This window comes from Dermochelys coriacea, chromosome 10, assembly GCF_009764565.3.
Source record: "Dermochelys coriacea isolate rDerCor1 chromosome 10, rDerCor1.pri.v4, whole genome shotgun sequence".
NCBI classification, from domain to species: domain Eukaryota; kingdom Metazoa; phylum Chordata; order Testudines; family Dermochelyidae; genus Dermochelys; species Dermochelys coriacea.
Window position 1 is genome coordinate 53,245,520 of NC_050077.1, and position 17,668 is coordinate 53,263,187.

Genomic DNA, 17,668 nt, shown 5'->3' on the forward strand with positions numbered 1-17,668 from the left:
TTATGCTCTAATAAATTTGTTAGTGTCTAAAGTGCCACAAGTACTCCTTTTCTTTTTGAGAATACAGACTAACACGGCTGCTACTCTGAAACCTATCATTAAGGAAACCAGTTTTGATTAAAAATTTTCTTTTTTTACAAACAGACAAAGTTAATTAAGCAAGATGTAGATGCTCTTAATGCTGAATTGATGGAATCTTCCTTAACTGATATGTCAACCCTCAGTTTCTTTGAGCACTTCCATATTTCTCCAATTAAGGTATGTTGTAGAGGAAAATACACTGGAGAAGCAAAAACTTTAAGTAGTATCTCCTAATTTCTTCATCATGTTTAACTAGCTATTCACATTGATCAGATTAAATAACTATATTTTCTAGTCTTTCATTTATAGTAATATGACCCTACCGGAATCTGTGACTTGTCAGATTTTCAATACTGGTGGAAATGTTTCTCAGTTGATCTAGGACTCATCAACAAATATTTGTTTTATGTTTCATCTGCACTTAGTAACAATGACTGTCTAAACAGAAGGCTATAATGGATGTCGTATGGATGTCAAAACTAGGAAGAGTATAAAAATACTAACATATATGATGGTGAAAATATTCACCTTTTTAACAGATGTGAACAATCTGAATAAAAAGCATTAATCTTTCATTATACTTAATGTCAAATCCCACCATTTTATTGTGGTCCCATGATATTTAGTGTTTTTTTAAACTTTGACCTGAAGTTATGTGATTGTTACAATCACTAGTTTAATTTGTGAGCGGGGAGGAAGCACAACTAGAGCTACTTATGGAATTTGGTCATATACCTGTTGAATTTCATTGGAGATGGCTATGTCCTTTTGGTGTTTTGGAGCTCTGTCTTAAGAGTCTGTTGTTTTGGAAAAGAAGGGCTGTTTTTTCTTTCCACCAACTAGCCTTGCAGGTCCCAGTATTCAAAAAAACTGGATGGTAGCGAGGCTCAGAAAGTAACTAAGGTGAGCGGGGGGGGGCGGGAGAAACAAAACCAAAACCTAAGGAAGGAGAGAGATACTAAGAAACCCCACAATAAGGTTGATGCAGTAAGGAGTTTCTCAACATAGCTGAGAGGATGATTATGGATAGAGAAGGCTTTTTCTTATGCTGCTTCCTGCTAAGGTAGAGAAATTTTGAAGAATTCTCTAATTGCTAAACAGGTAGTTCTTCTTCGAGTGCTTCGTCTTGTGGATTCCATTCTAGCTGTGTGCGCACCCGCATGCACAGTTGTCATGCCTTAGCTTGCCTTAGAGACTTTTGCCTTAGCGGTATCCGTAGGGTCAGCTGTGGTGCCCCCTTGAGTGCTGCGCTCATGCGTGCGTATATTAGGAGCCGCCAACCCTACGTCTTCTCAGTTCCTTCTTACTGCTTATAACAGTTGGTTGGAGTGCCTTGTCTTGCGTTTAGCAAGAGCGTTAGTGGTTCTTGATAGTCCCTTGTTCTACCTAATCTGTGTATAGTTCCTAGCTGGGTGTTGCAAGTGGGGGCATGCCCCGCTCACCTGGCTTCAAGCCATGTGCGTCATGCAGCAGGCCAATGCCGATCAGTGACCCCCATGACAGCTGCATGAAGTGTTTGGAGGAAGCCCATAGAAAGGACAAGTGTCGCATTTGTAAAAACTTTCATCCTCGTACATAAAAGGAGCAGGATATCTGCTTGAGGGCCTTCGCATTGAAGCCCTGTTTAGCCAAATCACGCCGAGTACTTCCTCCTCGTCTGTGCTGAAGAAGTTCCAGAAGAAGAGGAGCCCCTTGGCACCAAAGGACAAGGGGGTTGTGGGCAAAGGATCTTTGTTAAGCCATACGCCCACCGTGGGGCTTTACGGGGGTACTGCTGAGGTCAGACCCCCCAACCTGGCCAGGGACCACCCCTGACCCCGGGAAATGGCAAAGCTCCACGGCCTCTTCCAGGGCTGTGAGGGCCTGAAGCGGTACCAGCGGCCAGCTCCACAGGCGCCACACCATGTGGCTGTCTTGGCTACAACCCCGCCACCTAGGGGAAGCCTATGAGAGTGCAGCCTCACAGGAAGGCAGAGTACCCCCGAATCTTCGGACCACAGGTGCACATCCCTGTCTCCACAATCTTGGACCCTGGCACCGTATCCTAGCTCTCTAGCTAGATGAACCAGGTCACCGTCTACTAGGCGTGGGACGCTGGAACCTCCCATACTGCAGGTACTTCTGGCCACAGGTTGACTAGGCTCCAGTCACTCTCCTCAGGTGGTCTCCTCGACATTGGTCACTGTCCTCGAGGAGTCGCTCAGAATCATGGCGCCGGTCCTGGTTGCCCTCCGGCAGACCTCACTACTCGCCTTTGCTTCACAGGTCGCCATCCAAAGTCAGCAGGCAAACCCAGGCCTCGACGACTCCACTGTGTTCGCCGGTGGAACAGTGGTCCGGGTCAGACCAAAAATTTAGCCCTTTGCCCTGACAAGGGAATTCTCCTCATGACACGCGAGACTGTTGCAGCACCAACCATGGTGCTGTCACAGCAGGGACAGTGGCCTACACAGTGGCTATACTGGAACCCATGGGTGCCAGTGATGCAGGTCACGTATTCCCAGCCCTTCCTGGCAGCCTTGGACAAGCTGGCCATGGCATTGCCGGCGTTGCAATCAGAGCACTACCGAGCTGGACATGGCACCTACACACTGGATCCCTGCACCAAAGGAGCCTTCCCCAAACATGCAGGAGGAGCACACTCTATTGTCCCCTGATGAGGTAGTGGCCAGGCCATCCCACTCCAGCAGTCTCCCCCTGATGATTTTAAGGAGCATCAGACCATCCTTAAATGGTGACTGAAAACTTGAACCTCCAGGTTGAGGAGGTCGCAGGGGAGGCCGACCTCTTCAATGTAATTTTGGCCACCAACCCTGCTAGGGTCGTGTTGCCTGTCCATCTGGGGGTCCTTAAAATTGCCAAGTCACTGTGGCAAGCCCCCTCCTCTATTCCGCTGACCTCTAAGAAAGCAGAAAAGAAATACTATGTCCCCGCAAAGGGATTTGAATATCTCTATACACATCACTCTGTGGCAAAACTGGTTGTGTCCGCAGTGAACGAAAGGGATGGACAGGATGAAGTTAGCTGTACGCCAAAGAGCAAAGAAGCCAAAAGGCTTGATTTGTTTGGCAGAAAAGTCTATTCGACGGTTAGCCTACAATTCAGTGTCTCTAATCACCAGGCCCTGCTGAGATGATATAATTTCAATCTGTGGGACTCGCTGAATAAATTAAAAAAACTCTCACACAATATTGTGCCCACGAGTTCACTGTACTGGTGGATGAAGGTACGTTAGTCACCAGAGCGGTCCTTCAAATGGCCTGGAATGCTACTGACACGGTGGCAAGGGTTGTCGCATCTGCGGTGGCCATGAGATGTAGCTCTTGGCTGAAATCCTCTGGGTTGTACCCAGAGATGCAGGCCACAATCCAAGACCTCCCTTTCAAGGACACCAGACTCTTCTCTGAGTTTACTCAAGGCTCCATGGACTTAGACTCCCAAACCACCCTCCGCTCACTGGGCCTTCATACCCTACAACAATCCAGGAAGCCTTTCTGTCCTCCTTTCCCCTCGGCAGTCCAAAGTCCTGGGGAACTCCCAAAGCGGGCTCCTACAGGAGAAAGGCAAGGAGCATAAGCAGTGATACCCATAGTCTTTCCGCTCGGCTGCACAACCTGACCCTCCTAGAAGCCAGGGAGGCCAAAAGCAATCATTTTAAGGCTGTGCCTGAGTATGATTCCCCTGTCAATCTGATTGATCCATCCTGCCCTTTCCAGTCGGCCTAGTCCTGTATTTCCTCAGACGGTTAAGTGTTCGATGCACTTTTTATCAGGCTATACCTAAGGCTGCAATATAGTCACAGGTCATAACAATAGCCATACTGGGTCAGACCAAAGATCCATCCAGCCCAGTATCCTGTCTACGACAGTGGCCAATGCCAGGTGCCTCAGAGGGAGTGAACCTAACAGGTAATGATCTAGTGATCTCTCTCCTGCCATCCATCTCCACCCTCAGACAAACAGAGGCTAGGGACATCATTTCTTACCCATCCTGGCTAATAGCCATTAATGGACTTAACCTCCATGAATTTATCCAGTTCTGTTTTAAACCCTATTATAGTCCTAGCCTTCACAACCTCCTCGGGCAAGGAGTTCCACAGGTTGACTGCGCGCTGAGTGAAGAAGAACTTCCTTTTATTTGTTTTAAACCTGCTATCCATTAATTTCATTTGGTGGCCCCTAGTTCTTATCTTGTGGGAACAAGTAAATAACTTTTCGTTATTCACTTTTTCCACACCACTCATGATTTTATAGATCTCTATCATATCCCCCCTTAGTCTCCTCGTTTCCAAGCTGAAAAGTCCTAGCCTCTTTAATCTCTCCTCATATGGGACCCGTTCCAAACCCCTAATCGTTTTAGTTGCCCTTTTCTGAACCTTTTCCGTAACTTCCAGCAACCACCGTGACTTCAGTGGTGGGGAGCTGCAGAGTCCCCTGCAGCTCCCGGCCGCTGTGGGCGGCGGGGGAACCCCTGAGCTCGCTTTTGGCAGCAGGGGAACCCCTGAGCTCTGGGTGTTGGGGGTACCCTGCAGCTCCCAGCTGCTGTAGACTGCTTCTAGCACCTGCACTGCTGCCCCCCCATTTCCAGCAGTATGGGGATCCACAGATCCCCATTTTGTCCCGGATATTTTTAGTAAAGTCATCCGTGAATGTTTCTTTCTTAATCTGTGAGCTGTCCATGACTTTACTAAAAATATCCGTGACAAAATCTTAGCCTTAACTATACCCTAGAGTAGATCGCCAACAACCCCTCCCAGCCCCTTTCCCCATCTCTCTTCAGGGATCCTTCTCAGGAGCAGCTCCTCATTCAGGAGGTTGACAACCTCCTGTGTCTGGGGGCAGTATAGAAGATCCCTCAGAACATGGAAGGAAGAGGGTTCTACTCCCGTTACTTCCTAATTTTGAAGACAAAAGGGGGCTTCAGATCCATTCTGGACCTGTGTTGCCTCAACAAGTCTCTAGAGAAGTTGAAGCTTTGGCCTCCATCATCTCCTCCCTGGATCTGGGAGACTGGTACACCACTCTCACTTTAAAGAATGCTTACTTCCATATTTCCATTTTTCCAGGGCACCAGCACTTCCTCTGTTTGATGCTGGGCCATTGCCATTTCCAGTTGACAGCGATACCCTGTGGTCTCTCATCAGCCCTGAGAATGTGCACAAAGTGCACAGCCCTGATGGCTGCTTACCTGCAACGTTGGGGAGTACAAATGTATCCATACCTCGACAACTGGCTGATACGGGGCTAGTCCCGAGACCAGGTGCAGAGGCATCTCGAGCTGGTCTTTCCGACCTGTCATGACCTGGGGCTGATAATAAATGAGAAAAAGTCAACCTTCACCCCAGTGCAATGCACAGAATTAATTGGAGTGGTTCTCTACTCTGCTCAGACCAGAGCCTTCGTCCCCAAGACTTGGTTCCAAGCCATGGTGAACCTCATCTCATGTATGCGAGCCAACTCATTCATCACCGCCCACATGTGCCTGAAACTGTTGAGACACGTGACAGCCTACACGTACATGGTCTGGCATGTGTGACTGTGCTTCAGGTCCCTGCAGGCATGCCTGGCATTGGCTTATCTCCCCAACGGGTGGTCAGAATTCCAGACAGTGTACTGTCGTCCATCACCTGGTGGTCAGACTCTGTGGCAGTCCTGGAAGGAGTTCCCTTCGAGGCTCTGGCCATGATGACAACCCTGGTCTCTGATGCTTCAGACCTGGGGTGGGGAGCCCATCTGTGCTATCTCAGTACACAAAGTCATTGGTCCAGTCACGATCACTCCTTGCATATCAACGTCAGGAAACTCAGTGCGATGTGCCTGGCCTGCCAAGCCTTCCTACCTAATATACTGGGCAAAGTGGTTCAGGTCCTTACAGACAACACGGCTGCCGTATTCTATATCAACAGGCAAGGCGGAGCCAGGTCGACGGCCCTCTGTCAAGAAGCCGTCAGGCTCTGAGACCTCTGTCTGCAGTATGATATACATCTCGTTGCAGCGCACCTTCCAGGGGTCAAGAATGCCTTCGAAGATTGCCTCAGCAGGATCTTCTTGTCTTGCCATGAGTGGTCCCTCCATTCCAGAGGTGGTCAGTTTCATCTTCTGCAAGTGGGGAACTCCCCGAGTGGACCTGTTCGCGTCCAGAGAGAATAGGAAATGCCATGTCTTTTGCTCAGTGAGAGGCCTGGATGGGGGTCCCTGTTGGATGCTTTTCTACTCCTGTGGTTGGGGGCTCTGATGTATGCCTTTCCTCCAGTACCGTTGCTCCCCAGGGTCCTTACAAAGATCAAGTAGGGCAGAGCAAGGGTGAGTCTCATAGCACCGGCACACTGCTGGACCTTTTGGTGGCAACTCAGTTCTAGCTGCCTCTTAGGCCGGACTTGCTATTCCAAAACCATGGCAGTCTTCTGCACCCAAACCTGGTGGCGCTGCACTTCGGCCAGGATTAGACTGTCAGATTCCTCAAGGGCCTTTAGCACCTCTACCCCCATGTCAAGGACCCCATTACTCTGTGGGACTTGAACCTGGTGCTTGTAACATCTTGTGGGGCCCCCTTTCAAGCCTTTGGCTTCCTGTTCTCTCCTTCTCCTGTCTTGGAAGGTTGCATTCCTAGTCGCGGTGACTTCGGCCTGTTGAGTCTTGGAGATTCGGGCTCTCACCTTGGAGCTGCCTTATACATTTTTCTACAAGGACAATGTACAGCTGAGACTGCACTGACTTTCCTTCCCAAGGTGATGTCTTAATTTCATTCAAGCCAGGACATTTACTTACCAGTCTTCTTTCTGAAGCTGCATAAGTTGGCAGAGGAGGGTAGACTACATGCCTTGAACATTAGGAGTGCTCTTGTCTTCTACATCGACAGGACCCAGCCATTCCGTAAGTCTACACGATTGTTTGTTGCAGTGACCGACAGGATGAAAGAAACACGAGACGCTTTGACACTGTCTTCTTGTGAATTTACTGAAACAGAGGATAAGCCAGAGTAGCTCAGTACCCTAAAGGCAACAAGCAGGAGGCCCATGGGGGACCCTGTAGCCACCCAAAGAATTTCTTCTTGGATCACCGCCTGTATTCACTTCTACGATCAAGTGAAGGTGTCACCTCCGGTGGTTGTCGCTGCCCACTCAACCAGGGCACAGGCCTCTTCGGCAGCTTTTCTGGCCCTGGTATCTATCCAGGGCATCTTCAGGGCAGCCACCTGGTCGTCCGTCCATACATTTACGTCCCACTACGCACTGACCCAGCAGGCCCGGGACGATGCTGGCTTTGGTAGGGGAGTACTGCAAGCCACGAAACTCTGAAATCTGAGCCCACCTCCATAGATACTGCTTGAGAGTCACCTAGAATGGAATTGACATGAGCAAGCACTTGAAGAAAAACAGTTACCTTCCGTAACTCTTGTTCTTAGAGATACGTTGCTCATATCCATTTCATTACTCGCCCTCCTATCCCTCTGTCGGAGTTGCCGGCTAAAAGGAACTGAGAGCGCATAGGGTCGGTGGTGCCTAATATACCAATGTATGAGCATGGCAATCAAGGGGGCGCCACAGCTGACCCTACACATACCACTAAGGCAAAAGTCTCCGAAACTGTGCACATGGGCGTGCACACACATAGAATGGAATGTACATGAGCAACACATATCGAAGAAAAACAGTTATGAAAGGTAACCATTTTTTGCCTGAAGAGACTCAGAACTTAGATCCTGTATTGCCAACACTGTGAAATGTGCAGTTCCAGAGAACAATATTGGAATATTATTTGCTAGCTAAATTCAGGATAGTTAAAATACAAGCCTTTTTTGCTAGTACTAATTTCCATCGGGACCCACTTATATTCCACATTATTTTCTGTCCGTGAACGTGATTGATGTCATCATGATCTGTGAATAAATTTTGTGCTGTTCTTGCAGTTTTTATGAACAGAGGATTTTGTTTGAATTTTACTGTGCACATGGGTAGATCCCTTCAAATCTGTGGATATCTGCATATATCCGCGAACCATGTTTGCAGCTTGCAGATGGATGCAGATCCAAACTTTGTATCCGTGCATGGCTCTACATGTGGGTGAACAAAAGAGCTATTAAGGGAACTTGATCACTATTTTTTAAGTGCATTGCAGGTGTAGCTGTTCAAGTAGTGCAATTTTTAAAAACCAAGTCAACTATAAATAATTTACAAACATGATTGTTGGATTTCATACATATTTGTTGATTTCATTCTTTACAAATGTTTTTGTCTTGTAGTTGCATTTGAGTCTGTCTTTGGGTTCAGGTGGAGAAGAATCAGATAAGGACAAAAAAGAAATGATTGCTATTCATTCAGTCAACTTGCTATTGAAAAGTATTGGGGCTACTCTGACTGATGTGGATGATCTTATATTTAAGTAAGCTGATACTTCTGACTAATAGATTTTGACTGTTAAATTTGTAAATAGAGTTAGTGAATTCTTGCAGGTATTTCAGTTCTTCAGCAGTAGTCAGTAAATGATTGGTCTGATTTAACTATTTAGAATGAATTTAATTGCCTTGTGATCAAGTACAGTCACATGCATGTAAAATGTGTTATTTTTAAAAGTGGACTTGAGATCCTCAGGGGGAAGGAGATGAATGGGAAAGGAAGGATATCTAATTGTTCTAAACCCTTGCACTGCATCCCTTGGTAGCCTTCACTCCCTACAAGTGTATAAAGTAATGCTCTAGCTACCTTACTGAATAATGCACAATAGAAGGTATAGGTTAGTTAAATAATTTTGTAAATTTAAATACTCTAATGCTAATCTCTAGTTACTAAATCCATAAGAGATTTTTTTTCAGCTATTAAATGTTACTATTTGTCTTTCAGACTTGCTTTCTTTGAAATTAAGTATCAGTTTTACAGGCAAGATGAGCTAATAAGGAGAGTTGTTACACATTATAGTGAACAAGTAAGTTCAGTGAATTCTACTTTTTAAACCTATTTTTAGGATAAATATGCTTGTCTGGAATGTGAAACTTTTGTGCTTATTTAAACACGTATAAACTATTAGTTTTACAAATCCATTGTTCATAGTCATTTTTGTGGCAAAGCATCTAAACCTGAATTACCTCTACTTCAAGTGGATTTCAGTTTCAACAGTTTCTGCTTTTATTTTTGCCCACCTGTGTCAAATATGGTACTAGACTCATCATCCACCATGACATTCTAATGGAGCTACTTGTACATGTACAGCATCTTTTGCCATAGCCAGACTCTTTCACAGTCACTCAAGCAGAGCATGCTTACTCCTGTTCCTATGTAGTGCTTTTATCCTGGTCCGTAGCATTACACTGTACTTCTGCTAAGCCACTGTTGTAACACCATCTTACTTGTGCTGGGAAGATTTAAAAACTATGTTATATAGATTTTAATTCTAACTTGGGTAGTATATTAAAAAAGAGCTGATATGTACTATGTCCACTTTTGTTTTTCATTTAGTTCTTGAAGCAGATGTATGTTCTTGTACTGGGTTTAGATGTCCTGGGAAATCCATTTGGCTTAATCAGAGGTTTGTCTGAGGGTGTTGAGGCTTTCTTCTATGAGCCTTTTCAGGTATGATTTCTTCTTTTAGGTCACTGTATTAGTCAGTTAGCGATAGGTTGCTAGAAATATTTTTGAACCTGATGAATTGGGAAATCATGACACTTGCTACTTGAAGAAATGTCTTGTTAAAGGGTATGTCTATACAGTAATAGAAAATGCATGAGATGGCTGCGGTTGGCCCAGGTTAACTGACTGCCTTGCTGGGTTTGCAGTCTATGCAACTGTAGTGTAGATATTTCGGCTCGGGCTGGAACTCGGGTTCTGAGACACTGCAAGGCAGGAGGGTCTCACAGCTTGGGCTCTAGCCTGAACTCAAACGTCTACACTGCTATTTTTAGCCCTGAAGCCCGAGCCCGGTGAGCCCATCAGCTGACTTGGGCTCTGAGACTCGGTGCTATGGGTTTATCACAGTGTAGACATACCCTAAATGAACAGACATTTTCCAAAGCACAGCAGTTGCCATTTGATTCTTGAAGAGCTGTAGGATGAAGAGAGGGGTTTCTCTCTCTCTCGCTCTGTATTTTAATTTATAGTAAATTTCATCTTTAGGGAGCTGTTCAAGGACCTGAAGAATTTGCTGAGGGCTTTGTGATTGGTGTAAAGAGTCTTCTTGGTCACACAGTAGGTATGTATCATGTACCTTTGTCATTGACAAAAGTACTTGTTAACTTAGTTCTTGTACTGTATGACCAAATGTCTTTGTAGAGCTTTTGCTATTTTAATTTGGTTGAGAAGCATTTTCAAAACACTAATAAGGGAATCATGGCAGAAGCTGTGATAGAAAACACTGGCTGAAGAGATCTCTGAGCTATTAGCAGTTATGTTTCAGAACTCATGGAGGATGGGAGATATCAGAGAGGACTGGAAAAGGGCAAATATAGTACCTATCTGTTCATAATCACCTAGAAGATAATCTGATAAGTAGCAGTCAACATGGATTTGTCAAGAACAAATCCTGTCAAACCAACCTAATATTTTTCTTTGTGAGGGTAACAAGCTTGGTGGATAGGGGAGAAGCAGTAGATGTGGTATATCTTGACTGTAGTGAAGCTTTTAAAACTGTCTCACATGACCTTCTCATAAACAAACCAGGGAAGTATAGCCTAGATGAGCCTATTGTAAGGTGGGTGTACAACCGGTTGGAAAACTGTACTCCAGAGTAGTTATCAATGGTCCACAGTCAAGCTAGAAAGACCTATCAAGTGGGGTCCTGTAAGTATCTATCCTGAATCCGGTTTTATTCAATATCTTCATAAATGATTTAGATAATGGCATAGAGAATACGCTTTTATCAAGTTTGTGTATGATACCAAGCTCGGAGAGGTTGCAAATGCTTTGAAGGACAAGATTATAATTCAAAATCATCTTGACAAACTGGAGAAATGGTCTGAAATAAAAAGGATGAAGTTCAGTGAGGAAAATGAAAAGTACTATTATGAGGAAGGAATAATCAGCTGCACAAATACAGAATGGGAAATGACTGCGTAGGAAGGAGTACTTTATTAAAATGGATCACAAACTAAATATGAGTAATAATGTAATAGTTTCAAAAAGAGCAAATTTCAGTCTGAGATGTATTAGCAGGACTGTTGTAAGTAAGACACAAGAAGTGATTCTTCCGTTTTACTCAGCACTGATAAGGCCTCAACTGGAGTATTGTGTCCAGTTCTGGGCACCAAACTTGGGGAAAGATGTAGACAAATTGGAGAAAGTCCAGGGGGAGCAACAAAAATGATATAAGGGCTAGAAAACATGACCTTGCGGAAAGATGGACAAATTGGGTTTGTTTGATCTGGAGAAGAGAAAACTGAGGGGGGACATAAGTCTTTGAGTACCTTCAGGAGAGAAGGTTCCCCATCAAAGCCCTCTCAGAAAAGGGTTGTTATAAAAAGGAGGATGATAAATTGTTCTCCATCACCACTAAGGACAAGACATGAAGTAAAGGGGCTTAAACTGCAGCAAGGGAGATTTAGGCTCGACTTTGTGAAAAACTTCCTAACTGTAAGGGTGGTTAAGCACTGATAAAAATTACCTATGGAGGTGGTGGAATCTCTGTCATTGGAGATTTTTAAGAATAAGTTAGACAAACACCTGTCAGGAATCACCTGGGTAATATTTAGTCTTGCCTCAGTGCAGTGGACTGGACTAGATGACCTATCAAAGTCCCTTCTAGTCCTGCAATTCAATGATTCTGTGCTAGGTGTTGTAAAGTGCTAGTGATTCTGTGCTAGGTGTTGCCACTCATTCCATAAGAGCTTTGTTCATTTGCAGATTATTAGTAGCAAACACAATTAACTAGTTTTCAGCACGATGGAGAAAAAGGCAGCTAATTTATGAAAATGTAGAATTCATTGTCAATGCTGGGAATGATAAACCAGTGATAAGTATTAGGCTTCGAAGACATTTTTTGGAGAATAGTATATCCAAGACCAACCATTGCTTTGGCTAATTTTTTAAAGCATCTATTTTAAATACTGTATCAGTTGTTGGAAAAATTCAGGTAACAGAGGATGGAACCTGTGTGCTACAAATATTTCAAGGCATGCCAGGTCAATATGAAATTTGTCTTTTGCTGCAATAAGTTTCATGTATATACACTGGAGCCTGTTGCTTGAAAGGTAATATGGTATTCCATGCTTCTGGTCTGATGATTTCACTAAATTATCATATTGTTAACTTTACCACAGAAAGATTCCTCTGAATTGCATGCTGTTTAAATTGAACATTATGGCTTGTCCATTATTAAATATAAAGAAGAAGCTGTGTGACTTACTCTACTTGGCTGACAGGGGGCGCTGCTGGGGTGGTATCTCGGATCACTGGTTCAGTTGGAAAAGGCTTGGCTGCTATAACTATGGACAAAGAATACCAGCAAAAACGGAGAGAGGAGATGGGCCGTCAGCCAAAGGACTTTGGTGACAGTTTGGCCAAAGGAGGAAAAGGCTTTCTACGGGTATGAAATTCAAACTAAACCTAGAGTGGACTGACAGTTGGGTCTGTGCTAGAAAATCAGTAACTGCATGTATGAAACAATTTAATGGCATCCTCCATATTCAGTTAATGAACTAATAAAAGAAGCAGAAACTGAAGGAAAAAAATTGAAGTCCATTTACATAGCATGGAGTACTGGATATTATTGTAGGGTGATTTATTTTCTGTTTCTTCTAGAATCCACCTGGGAGTGTCATAAAAAGATTTTACATTTTTAAAAGTATTTGAAGAGGGAAGTATATGTAGACAAATTGCTTCAACATTTCTGAAATGTACTGTACTTGTATTCTGAAGTGTGTTCTGTTCATGACAATGATGCAAGTATTTTGAAAAATAAGGCACCTAATACTATAGATATGTGACATGAGGCAGAACGGGGGAGTGTTGGGAGTTAAAATCCAAGAGAGATCTGATCATAAGTAAGTGAAATTCTAGTTAACAATAGTATTGTCCAGTAAGACCTAAGTATTACTACTCATTATTATCAACTTCTGTAGATCTAACACAAATATGCTAAATGCTTCTGAAAGAATATCAATTATAGTAGTTATGAGCTACTGTCTTTTTGTAGCTAGCTTTTGCAAAGTAGGAGGCTCATATGAAGGATATTTTATTTTAAAGAAAATCTATCTTGATGGGTAAGTGTGAAGAACCATGCAATTAATATATTTTATAGATAATAGCTGTATTGGGAACAGAGAAGGAAGGAGGCTTCCACTCCTTTCCTTATTTGACTTCCCACTTCCCCCCATAGCAGTAAAGATGAAGGACCAAAGGGAAAGACAGACTCGGGCCCCTTCCAACCACTTAACTCCCCTTCCCCCTGGCTAGCAAGTTTCTTGTCGCCTGAAACTTACTGGTTTTTAGATTTTTATCTCTGGAATGCCTGATTCTTTCCTGATTATCCCTATGTGTAGTTAGTGCCCTTCAGGTTGCACATGCTCACTATACACCCAACAAACACCATCAGTACAGGATTCTTCCCTTGGGACTCAGGGAAACACCAAGAATGTTCACTAAGATGCTGTCGGTGATGGCAGGTTACTTCTGCTGACAAGGAGCGATAGTATTCCCTTACTTAGAGGACTGGTTCCTAGAGGGACAATCTTACTGTGAAACCTAAGAAGCAGCTACTGGGCTTCTAGATCTCTGACAGATTGGATTCAGGATGAACCTGAAGAAGTCCACCCCAGAAGTAATGGTTGTGGATGAGGTTGGATTCTGTGACTGCTAGGATATATTTACCAGATGGCCAATTCCTCTCCATCAGTCTCATATGGTGAACCCAGACGATCCTCAGGATGTACATACAATCCGGGCACTGTTGGATCTTATAGCCACAAGCACCTAATGTGATCCTGTTAGCTGGGCTTCGTGTCTGATGTGTGAAGGTTTGGTTACAGACTGTGCATACCCTGGTTCAAGCATAGACTCAACTTGCTAGTCAGGGTTCCCGAAAGGTTCTTATACTCTTTTACTTGGTGGGAACAAGACAAAAAAAGTGTACGTGCGAATATGGGTACCATTCAACTCCCTGCTCCCAACAATGACTTTGACCATGGATGCATCCCTCATCAGTTGGGGAGTACACATGGAGGGACAGGTATAGAAATATTGTTTTACCTATATTTACCTATTCCTCCATGTGTATATAATCTTGAGTTCTGTTGTAGGTTCTGGAGAGGAGTATTCCTCTACAGGTCACAGACCACCTGTCCCATCTCCTCCAGTTTTTCTGTTTCAGTCCAGTCTCTTTCACACTTTGCCATGTTCCCCCATCTTCTTGTTTCAGTTTTACCCTTGGGCTCCTCGTCCCTGGGTTCCCTGTCAGCGTACTGGTGTCCCTACGCACTGGCTCACAGTCTTCTCCCCACCCAGCTCCCTGTCTCTTCCTCCCTCCCCACCCTGGGCTCCTTGTCCAAACTGCCTTCTCCTTCTCTCCCATACCCCACTTTGATTCTTGTCCTCTCTGCATTGAGTTAGGCTGCTGAGTCTACGAAATTACTTGGGAACCAGCAGGGGGAGCATTGGAAGCACAGGAGAGAATCTCTCTTCTCTCAGTTCCTGTGCCACACAATAGGGGCTCCAGGCAGTTGGGAGGAGCGATTCAAGTGGAGGTGCTTCTCAGCTCCTGCCTCCCTGGACTAGAACATACTCAATGGCTGTCAAGATAGTTTTGCCCAGTCTGCTTGGTACATAGGACCCCGGGAGGAGAAGGAGCATGGAAAATACAGATAGACTTTTAAGAGAATTTAGCTGCCAGATTCTTTTTAAAAAAAAAAAAAAAAAAACCAAGAAAACAAACACAAAAAACCTCTACTGAGCATGTGTGAACTGAGATTTTCAGGAAGGTAATAATTTGGCCAGATGTGGGCCGTTTCTCACAGAAACCACAAAGGAAGCAGATTGCCAACCCTAGGGTGTGACCCATCTGCCAAATTTCAAGTCCCTGCTTGCAGAGTGGTTCATTCACCTCAGGAGCCACCTCCTTGTGGCCAGGCGTGGCAGCAGTCTCTGTCTATGGTACTCCCTGCCAATAGTCACTACATTGTTGCAGTGGTCTCTCTCCCTGCAGCTTCGGCTTCTGGCCAGGTTATGCTTTAATCCACCCCTTCTAGGGTAACAGAGTCACACCCAGCAATAGTCTTTATAGTGGGCCTTCCATCTGACTTGGTGGTTGGAGGTTGTCACAAATCCACAGGATCAGTGCTATGGCCCCAGCTACCTTGGTGACTGGTACAGAAACCCAGGAATCTTGTAGCTGGCAGCTAAGGTCTGCTCCCTCAGACTCCTTGCTGTCTCCCTAGATCATATCCTACCTTTTCTATCCCCCCAGAGAGAGACTACAGACTGTATCCTTGCAGCCCTTCCAACCTGGGTTTCGGTAGCAATTAAGCTTTTTTAGTCTCTTTCTTGCAGATGCTGCTAGATATGTTGGGGTATACGCACCCCTAATTACTCCAAAGCATGGAGACACTACTAGAGCTTCTAAATTATATGCTTGTAAAAATATTTTTAACATGGGCGAAAATATTTCCCCCTAATCTTGTTTTCAGAAGCAGCTGTAACATTTTTGCTAAAACTTTCCAAAAAAAAGTTGAATGTGAGTCAGAGACCCAGCATGTAAAACTTCAGCTGAAATTTTTCAGGTTGTGGCCAGTTAGAGAAGCTGAAAATTGTCATAATAGGAAGTGTTGGGGCAGCCTTAAGTACAGGCAGCACTTTCAGCTCCACCTATAATTACAGATGTAAATAAGTTACTAGTTATGTTCAGTTTTGGAAGAATTCACTCCCCAGGTGAACAGTTGAAGAAGGCTGTGTCCACCTTTATTGTCTGTGACAGAAACAACTATAAGATGCTATAAAAGGATTCATATGCAAATTTGGATAACTAAACATTTGGTTCACCAGAGAAAAACAAGCTTCAAATCTGAAGCTTGCAGTAACATGCAGCAAACTGATTTTTTTAAAAAAATCAGGTAAGGGTCTGATGAGTGTGGAACAAATGACCACAAAATAAATACGATGTTACCTACACAAGGTTTCTCTGAAATGGATGTACACGAGGTTTCTCTGGAATGGATGCAAAGTGCCCATGTGATCCATTTTATCTCAAGTGAGGAATTCTTCCTAGGAGATGAAAGGCCATGTTTACGTCCAGTGTCTGTTGTTTATGTGGGTTTTGAATCATACCCATCATCTTTATGCTAAAGGAGTACTTGTGGCACCTTAGAGACGAACAAATTTATTTGAGCATAAGCTTTCGTGAGCTATAGCTCACTTCATCGGATGAGCTGTAGCTCACGAAAGCTTATGCTCAAATAGATTTGTTCGTCTCTAAGGTGCCACAAGTACTCCTTTTCTTTTTGCGAATACAGTCTAACATGGCTGCTACTCTGAAACCCATCTTTATGCTAGAATTATTTGTTACATGAAATGCAAATTAAGTACATTAGGAATTGTTAATAATTGATATTCAAAAGAAAAAACTCATTTTTCTTTCCCATACTTGCTCAGTAGTGTACATTGCGTGAGATGTTTTTTTCTTATCTTGTTTACTGACAAATTCGTAAAAGCCTGTTTGCTGCTGCCAATCTTAATCATTAATCTGTTTAGTGCTGTTGTGGTTGGGGTACTGCCTAATGCATTCATTTACTACTTTTGTTTACTTTATAAAACTATTCAACATATTAGTGACCTCCTTTCCCAAAAGGCTTTACTGTACTTTGGATATTTCTAAAAGCACTCACTTAAGATTAAGCAAAGTACTGTTGCAATACGTGTTGAATCAGGGCTTACCTAGATGAAGACTTGGGCTAGTCTACCCTTACCGGGGGATCAACAAGTGGCAATCGATGCATCTAGTGAAACCCCGCTAAATTGACTGCAGATCACTCTCCCGTCGATTTCTGTACTCCACCAGATCGAGAAGAGAAGGAGGAGTCAATGGGAGAGTATCTCCCATCGACATCATGTAGTGTGGATCCCACAGTAAGTAAATCTAAGCTATGTTGATTTGACTTACGCCGTTCACGTAACTCAAATGGTATAGCTTAGATTGAATTTCCCCTGTAGTGTAGACAAGGCCTTAGTGGCAAGCCAGGATGTGACTCTACAGTGCACAAACCTGCTGCATACTAATTGGCTGTGTGGACTTTGATGTGGAGAACTTTTAGTTCATAGTAGCAAAGTGTGCTAGAAGTTCCCAAGTGCACTTTGGCGTAGAGAACTTGTAATGTGTGGTAGCAGAGTCTGCATGGCCAGTTAGGGCTTGGGAGGCTAGTATGCTGTAAATTTACATCCTGACTTGCAGCACACTATCTGTAGAGAAGCCCTTATAACATGCATTCCATAACCTAGGCTTAGTTAACTAGTTATTGTTGTGTCTTACAATATTGCTCACTAGTGTTTCTCAGCCAGGTAAGCTGTGATTCCTTTTTCATGAAAAAGTACGCTCAGTGAAGGCTCTCTCTCTCCACCTCAAGTTATCCCCCAACAATCCATTCTTTATTTATAACCAGGATCCCCCCTGCTAGCTGT

General features: G+C 44.0%; 1 protein-coding gene across 1 annotated transcript in view; it reads left to right on the forward strand.

Annotated features, from left to right (window-relative positions):
* Positions 1–17,668, forward strand: part of VPS13C (vacuolar protein sorting 13 homolog C) — a 194,547-nt gene that overhangs the window by 154,285 nt on the left and 22,594 nt on the right. Inside the window, 6 exon segments of the mRNA XM_038418760.2 lie at positions 145–258; positions 8,323–8,462; positions 8,921–9,002; positions 9,533–9,646; positions 10,187–10,262; positions 12,427–12,590. Of these exon segments, the coding sequence (XP_038274688.1) occupies positions 145–258; positions 8,323–8,462; positions 8,921–9,002; positions 9,533–9,646; positions 10,187–10,262; positions 12,427–12,590 (690 nt within the window).